At 38.8% G+C, this 8,587-nt stretch overlaps 1 protein-coding gene across 3 annotated transcripts in view; it reads left to right on the top strand.

The window, feature by feature from the left end:
• Positions 1 to 8,587, top strand: part of RBPMS (RNA binding protein with multiple splicing) — a 205,852-nt gene that overhangs the window by 131,097 nt on the left and 66,168 nt on the right. For all 3 annotated transcript variants that reach the window (XM_006834492.1, XM_006834493.1, XM_006834491.1), the window contains exon 5: positions 2,944 to 3,094. In XM_006834492.1, the coding sequence (XP_006834555.1) occupies positions 2,944 to 3,094 (151 nt within the window). The remainder of the gene's footprint in view (positions 1 to 2,943; positions 3,095 to 8,587) is intronic.

The following is an 8,587-nucleotide window of genomic DNA, read 5'->3' on the forward strand; positions in this document are numbered from 1 at the left end:
ATATGTGGTCGCTATTGGTCGCAACCGACTCAATGGCACTTTAGAACAACAACATCTTCATATCTCCCAGAGTTTACTCTGGGTAGAAAATTCAGCCTCCATAGATCTGATGAACCCTAGGTTGATTTTGTCACATTGTTTTAGGCTATCTTGAAGAGATGGTTGGCTATCCCTGATGCAGCCAGGTGGGGTGCTCCTAATTATTTTCAGATTAACATCATAATGACTTTAGATTCTGCCCTTTCTGGTGGAGACCATTTACATAAGGTAGTATTTACATTTGCATAAGATAACTTTTCTGTTCATTATAAGAATTACAGGCCAGGGAGGGAAAGTTGATTTTGAAAGGCACAGATTCCAACTCCTTTGACTTGGCAATAATGTTACATCCTGACAGCATTTATTGTTAAATCACTGTGCCCTGAGAATAATCTTATTAGGCTCTAATTAAAAGCACAAGGAATTTCGGGGGGTGGGGGAATGAAATTTTTTGGGAGTTAGTTTTTGTTTTAATATCTTACCTTCTATTTTCCTCTCTTTTTTCTCATCATTTCCAAGTTCTCCTTTTTCCTTCCCCTCTCCGCCTCCTCCTCCTCCTCATCCCTTAACATTTCAGATGTTTTGGGCTTGGCTAATCCCTGTGGATAGAAATTTAGCTGAGCAGGATATTGATTACCAAATATGGTATTGCTGCTAAAGATGTTAAAGGAATGTGGCTTGTATTCTAAGCCTCTGGGCTCTGAATATGCTGCCAAACAAATTAGGTCATTTAAAGGATACTGGAACACTATGGTGATGTTCTTTTAACTTTGAGGGGGGTAGGGTCTGAGAAGAGGGGCAGGGAGTAGGGCATGTTTTAGGACCTGAGCCACCAAACCAGGTTGTGCAAGAGGCAGGCACTTAGTGCAGAGCCTGGAGTGACTGGAACACTGCTGGATGAGCTAACAGATAATTCTTTAATCTGAGACTAGAGGCTCCAGAGGACTCCAAGCGGGTCCCAGGATGCACTGCTCATGTTAACCCCAACAGTCTAAGCTTCGGAGTTTAAGAAGATATGAGCTCGTCTAGTACAGGAAGGTTGAATGTCAAGAAAGACAACCTCAAATTGATGGAGACTTTGGGTTTGGTCTGGCTGTGGAAGTCCTTTACCACATACCTGCAAACGACAGCCAGGGATTGCACTTGTCTCTCAGCAGAGCACAGTGTTTCAGGTCCATATTTGGAAATATTTATTCTCTTGTGATACTAGCTTTGATAGGGTGAGATGTTCTTAAGTGGAAGTGGATGAAGCAAATGCAAAAGAACGCAGCGTTGTTGCTTTCCCTAAAGGTTTCACAAATCTGACACCCTCTTTCAATTTTTGCTATTGGTTAGGAATACGCACGCAAGTGGTTTCCTTACCCCCTGTTTGTTACCCTCAATTGGTTTCTTTCCCAAAGAGTGAAAAAAAAAATCAGGCTTATAAAGAAATTCTGGCCACTCCGGGATGTCTTTGGTCAGGGCTCTATGACTTTGGTTTTACCTCCCCCTGGTTCCCTCTCTCTTCCCCTTCTCTCCCCCCATTTCCGCTCATTGCCTTCTGCCTTCCAGTCACGTTGTTGGAGCCCAGCTGGAGAGGTTTAGAGTTCTTCATCTTGGTCCAGAAATTCTTACTCATTTCTTATGGATATTGCTCTAATTTTTCTTCAAGTTATTAAAGAAGAAAAGGGGGCTCTGTGAACCATGGGTTGGGATTTGTACATGGAGAACACTGAGTGGAATACTTGTGTTCTAAGCATCCTCAATTTCAATGCTCACGTCCCTTTCCAGAGCACACCATACAGATAAGCACGGGACCTCAGTTTGACTTTGGGTGTGCATCCCTGTACTATTCATATTCACTGAGATGTGTATTTGTAACAGTAGTGTTGTGATCCAGAAGGAAGAGTACTGAATGTGGTCGCATGAGCTTCTTTATTTTATGCTTAATAATGAAAGCATTCTTTAATGGGATGAGTCCTCAGCAGACTTTTCTTACAGCTATCATCAAAATCAGAACTTAACCACATCAGGACACTTGGATTTTCTATAAATTTATAAGCCAACTAGAATCAAATGATAGTTCTTGTTAGGTGCTATCAAGTCAGCTATCATATAGCGACTCTGTACAACAGAATACAATACTGCATTGTCCTGTGCTATCCTCACAATCATTGCTATATTTGATCCCATTTTTGTAGACCACCTCCTTGAGGATCTTCTTTTTCACTGATGACCCCCTCCTTTATCATACATAATGTCCTTCTACAAGGACTGGTCCCTTCAGATAATACAAATGATAGGAATTAATTTTCTGATTAACGCAGAGCATTTGGATTACCTTAATGGAAAGTCAGTAGGTACAAAAGGATGCGAATTTTTCTTTCCATTTGTAGGTGATGAAATTAAGGGATATAGAAGATTTTACACTTGAATGGACCTCCCTTAGTGTTGCTACCTCTTAGAAAGTTGGGCATTTGATTTTTTTCTGTGTTATCCAGAGTGAAAGACTCAATCTTTCAACAAATTGATGTAACATTCATCTATGCCAAGAAATTTGGGAAACAGCTATCTGGCAAAGTACTACCTGAAGAGATCTTGTTCTTAATGATAGCAATCGATTGAAGTTTTTAACTACATTAAGAATACAGGTCCACATATTAAAACTTGAGCAGGTAAGCATTTGTCGAAAAAGAAAAGAAAAAACATGTATATAAATAGGCTTTTCAATTAAGTAAATACAACCCTCCTGACCCATGGCCACGTTACAGCTCTCCATGTGTTCTCTGTAAGTTGTGAGGGTGAGCGTCCTTGCTGACCTGTTGTTCAGATAGGCCGGGCTTTATTCATGTGTTTATTTTGTCACCATTCCAGTTTGACTGTAAGAAAAGGAAAACATCTTCCATTTGTTCCTTTTTTCCAAAGGGTATCCGCTTCGATCCTGAAATTCCACAAACACTACGACTAGAGTTTGCTAAGGCAAACACGAAGATGGCCAAGAACAAGCTAGTAGGGACGCCAAACCCCACTACTCCTCTGCCCAACACTGTACCTCAGTTCATTGCCAGAGAGCCATGTAAGTTGACCTCCTTTTCATTTTGTGAATATATATATGTATATATTTTGTTGATGTCCTTCGTGTGAAATTACACCATGGGGCATAGAGCTAGCAGAGTTTTCACTCTCTATCTCTGGAACAACCTTCCTCCTCTCACTGTTTGAACTCCAAGTAGAGCAGCAATCTTGTATTCTGGGCAGAGCCATAACTTCACAATTTTATTTGATGCGCTTTAGATTTCTCAATGTGCTCTTGATCTTAGTGTGAGTATGTCCTTGTTTACCCTGGGGTGTAAACCCTTTTTTATTCCTTTGTCCTTAGATATGAGTACATCCAGTTTACTCCATTTGTTCAAGACCAGCAGTTTAATGGCGTTGGGAAAAACAGGGTATTAAAAATGAAAGTAGCAGATTGTAAAAACTTGATTCTAATTCTGAGAACAGTTACAGCCGTAACTCTTAGGGGAAAAGTAAACACACCGAAGGAATTTATATATTGTAATAATAAAATTTTTGCAAGCTAATACCAGTAATGCTTTAAGGAAATTTGGGGCTTTCTGTTTTAAATTAATTGACTGAGGAAACTGGCTAATTACTAAACAAGTCTTTTGCCCCACCTTTTAAAGTGAGCTTATTTCCTTCAATGCCCAGACTACAATTTCTGCTTTGACTGAATAGTTTGAAAAGGTTGTCTTAATTTTCTTTCTCATGCTCAATCAGTGGCTGAAGTGAGGCGTGAGATAGAATTTAACTTCTCTTTTCAGTGCAAGGGTTGTATATGATTGAATGTGGCAGGGTTTACAAGGAAACCCAAGAGACTTGCTATTATTCAGAATATTTTTGTTCTATCCTTCTTGATCTCTTTTACAAACCACATGATCGTGATCTTCTTCCTGTTTCTCTTAAAAGTATGTTTCAAATCTTATTGAAACTGAAGGACACATGGGTTCCTTTCTTTTCTCGTGTCTTGTGCATGTCACATTTAATCAAGTTATTGTGAAAGTTTTGCAATCATTTTGTATGTAGTTCACTCACTGCTGAGAAAACTGCTGCTTGTCAATGGAAATGAATAGGTAAAAGAATGATCTCCCCCACACCCATGTGTTCTAAATGAATTTTCACTATGAGGGTAGAAAGTTATAATATGGGGGTGAGGGGAATAATGTGATTTCACTGGTCTAGGGAATCTTATGACTTTTATTTTTTGAGAATGGAAATCTGAATAAAAGTTTCATGTTTTGGCATGCTGCAATGTACAGAAGGTTGTAGGGACATTTTGACATAATTTTGTATTCTTACAGCATCTGGCACACAGTACTTTGTACACTGTATATACTTAATACATATTTATTACAGTGAGTGAATGGGTGGATAAATTAAGAGTTGATTTTGGCTATTTGTCGAATGAAACCATGTATATGCTTCTTCTTCTCTCTAGACAAGGCATCAAACAAAAATGTTTACAGGATACTTTGATTTAGAAAAGATAACCTGGCATAACTCCTGACTTTTCTAATGAATTTGCCTTCCTCAGATCTCTGAAGGACTTTGAAAAGATTAATTCAGACAGGAAGTGTAATACTAGTAATCCTTAATTCTTTCAGTTCTTTGTTGGATGTTTTTCTTTCGGGGAAATCATAAACTTTTTCTGAGTGCTACACCAGCCCTGCGTAATAGGTAGCTAAAATAGAGTCAGCCAGTTCACAACAGGGCACACAAAAACAGCAGAGAGTGTGCCTACTGACCATCTACAAGAACCTTAGGATACAGTGGAGCTTAATTTACAGCAGAGCTTATAACACTTGCTCTAACACACTCTGCCCACCTCCCTTCTCTGTGTACGAAACAGCTCAGAAACAGTCAGACAGTTTCCATAGCAGTGTCAGATTTTTCTGGTGGATCATAAGAAAACAAATTTTGAAGTTAAACAATTCCAGACAGTCAGATATTAAAAGTTAGTGTGATTTCTCTTAATATAGCTCCTTTTTACAACACAGAGGCCTTAATGAGCAGCAACTCCACTGTGACTCAGGCAACCATATCATTGCAGTCCCCTCTGAGGGGAGTAGATCTTCCTTGTCCTATTTGCAGAACCGCTGCTTTCCTGGATGCAGACCGGGACCACTGTGCTTGTTCTGTATTGCCAAATCACTGGGTCTCAAATGGTCAGGTGTGGACTTGAATGGAATCTGAGAACTTAATGTCTGTAAAATTCTGAATGCTTCTCTGTTCTTCCCTCTTCCTGTGAAATGGTTCCTTCTTGTTGTCAGACAGGGTAGTTGGCACTTGTTTGTTATAAGTAGCTTTTTTTTTTTTTTAAATGTTTTTATGTGGTAGTTGGAAAGCACCCATTGTCATCATTACAAGAGCAATGTTCTATGAGTCAGTTATAGAACAAACATTCATTCAATTTTTAATTAAAAATCTATTGAACTTATGAGCACTGTAGTGTGCTAGATATTGGCGAGGGGCCAGAAAGCTTGGTCGTACATAGAGTTCGTAAAAGAGACGCATTTGTAAATTCACCTTAAGTCTTACTCTATGGTAAGTATCACGATTGGGAGAAGAAAAAAAACGGCATTGCAACTTTCCACACTAGATGGTGGCTTGCAGTAGAGAACCTTGGCCTGAGACTTGAAGGTGTCAGGATTTAGGTTTTGCCAATTATTCTCAAACTGTATGTAGCATAGTGGTTATGAATTGGGCTGTGAACCTTAAGGCCAGCTGTTCCGCGGGAGAAAGATGAGGCTTTCTGCTCCCGTAAAGATTTACAGCCTTGAAAACCCTGTACAGGGTCACTATGATTCAGAACCAACTCCACGGCATATAACCAACCAAAGTGTAAAAAAAAGAATACCTTCTTCACCTGACTAGGCTATAAGCTTTAAATAAAATCACAGGGTTGTCTTAAGGATTAAATGGGTGTGATTAACACAGAATACTACATAAATGTAATATATAATCCTCATTTTAGAAAAAGCCACTGGGTTGAAAGTTAAAAGTAAATATTGGTTGAGATGCCATCACTATATGACTAGAGCCAGTTGTCTTTGCAAATTAGAGGAAAGGATGATGAAAATTCACAATCCCAAGAAAGCACTGTATTTCTTAGCCAAATTTTTATTAAAAGGATAATTGATTTGAGTTTTTCTTTCCCTTATCTGTAAACCTTGTGTAGGCAGTCCCTTGGTTACAGACGAGATCTGTTCCAAACTATGATTAGGAATTTGTAGGTGAGTTGGAACAGAAACATATGGTTTCTCACTTTAGTGCAAGAAAACTCAAAGCCTTTTCAGCAATTTAAGACCCGCATGTATAGTAGGTAAAGGTGATTGTGATGAAAAATTTGCTCTGATTAGCAAATCATTTCACAGTGAGGGCAAATTTACCTAACATAAAACGATTTTGAGCCCTAGAATTGCTGCTCCACTTAAAGATGGCAATGGACTATACCACTTTGAAACTGTGTGGCTCTCCAAGGTCCTGCAAGTAACGCAATCTCGTGCATCAGTCTCCTGAAAGGGCTATATCTCTTTTACACATCTCTTGCACCTGTAATTTTTCCCATTGTGGTCACCATGACAAATCAACGAAAGCGTAAAAATTCAGGTTCCTGTTTTGCTTCATCCACCATGACAGAACCATTTCAAAGCCCTGCTTCAATGGAAAGTATAGATTGTCTGTAAATCAGATGTTCCTACTCGGGGATGTCCTGTAAAGGTGTTAAGAAAGAAGTGGCAATATTGTATGTAATAAAGATATGGAAAAAATACGCTGAAAAAAAAAACCAGAAAGTAAATCACTACTTCTACCAACAGTATGAAAATTTCATAAATTAGAAAGTATGTAAACGTTTCCTAAATTAGGCATTTGGTTATATAGGAAGTTTGTATTCTATAGTTAAGAAATCCACTTTAGAAATTAAAAGAGACCTAGGCTAGAATCTCAGACAAATCACCATGTCTCTAAGTTTTGTTTTCTTCATCTGTAAAATGATGATATTTTATGCCATACTGAATTTTCTCATTTGATTTTCAATACCCATAATTGGTTCTAGGAAAAAAGCAAACATGAAAAAAGCATACACAGAAAATAATCCGAGAGTCAGTGTAGAATAAAACCTTTGTATACTTCGTGTCTGTTGTTCCGTCCCATTGAGTTAATTGTAACTCCCAGCAACCCCATTTTCCATGGAGAACTACTTGACAGGTAGGGGTTTTCAAGTTTTTGACCTTTCAGAAGCCAGAGAGCTAAGGGCTTGTTTCTGAAGGTAACCTATGAGTGAGTTTGAACCACCAACCTTTCAGCTAATAATTGAGTGCATTACCATTCGTACCACTCAGAGTCCATTACTTAGCAGGTAGTAATATTTGTGAATTTTTTTTAAAAAATGAATTATTCTTATGTGATTCCATTTGTTCACAATCATTCCCTCCCAAGCAAGTGTGGTGGGGGTGCGCTTCTGAAGTCTTTTTTAATGTAGAGTCTTATTGAAGTATGATGGTCATATAACAAAATGCACATATTTAAAGTGTGCAATTTGATCTGTATTCTCATGATAAATACAGAATTTAATTTAATAAATGCTCTTGAGTTGTTGACACTTTTGGCAGCATACCTTATTACACTTGCGATTATAATCGTGCCCTTAAAAGTACGGAGAGACACAGCTTAGTGTAGAGCATTTTCTCAAAGTAGACAGGCTTTCAATGCAATTTTTATGATGCAACTAACATAAAACTCTGCAACAGTGCAGATTCTTAAATTCTAACCCCAGGGATTGTAATTCTGTGGGTCTGTGGTAGGATTTAAACACTGTTGTTTTTTAAAGCTCTTCAGATGAGTCTAATGCCCAGCTTCAGATTCAGTAGAAGAGCAAGCAATTTGAAAGTTAAACTGGCTTTCCAGTCACACAGTGTTCCTATCCCCCTCCCCACCCCCTGCGAAACAAAAGCATGCTTTATTAAATTGATACTCTTATACACCTGGTGAGCACGTAACCTTTTGGTGAATGATCAAACCACTTCCTTATTTGCTTGCCACGCCACTGGAATTTCCCATTTATCCCATTCTGACCAGTGTTGTCTGGAAATGAGTTATATGTCACATGTCTAAAGAGATCTTATATGAAAGTTTAGGAATTGTGTAAAAGCACCTATTAAGTGTCCACCCAGAGACAGCACTCAGCAAACACGAAATAACTTAGCCATCACCTGTGTGGGATGAGGTCAGTTCGGGACTTGTCTGATGCCCCCTTTGTCCTAGTAACAGAGTCAGTGTTTGCATTTTTCATGGCAGCAATACACAGTGTGTATGTCTAGTTCCCATCCCTGCTCTGAAAATATGTGGGAGTGTCACCAGTATGAGGTGGCTGTCCACCACCTGACCGTCGCTAGTAGAATCATTCACAAAGACATTGAGCAAGTAGGCCTAAGGAATAGCTTATTAAATGGGCTCTCTTCTAGCAAATGGGAGCAGTCGCTGGAGAAGGATACCATGTTTGGGAAGGTCA

Source organism: Chrysochloris asiatica, unplaced genomic scaffold (genome assembly GCF_000296735.1).
Source record: "Chrysochloris asiatica unplaced genomic scaffold, ChrAsi1.0 scaffold00011, whole genome shotgun sequence".
NCBI classification, from domain to species: domain Eukaryota; kingdom Metazoa; phylum Chordata; class Mammalia; order Afrosoricida; family Chrysochloridae; genus Chrysochloris; species Chrysochloris asiatica.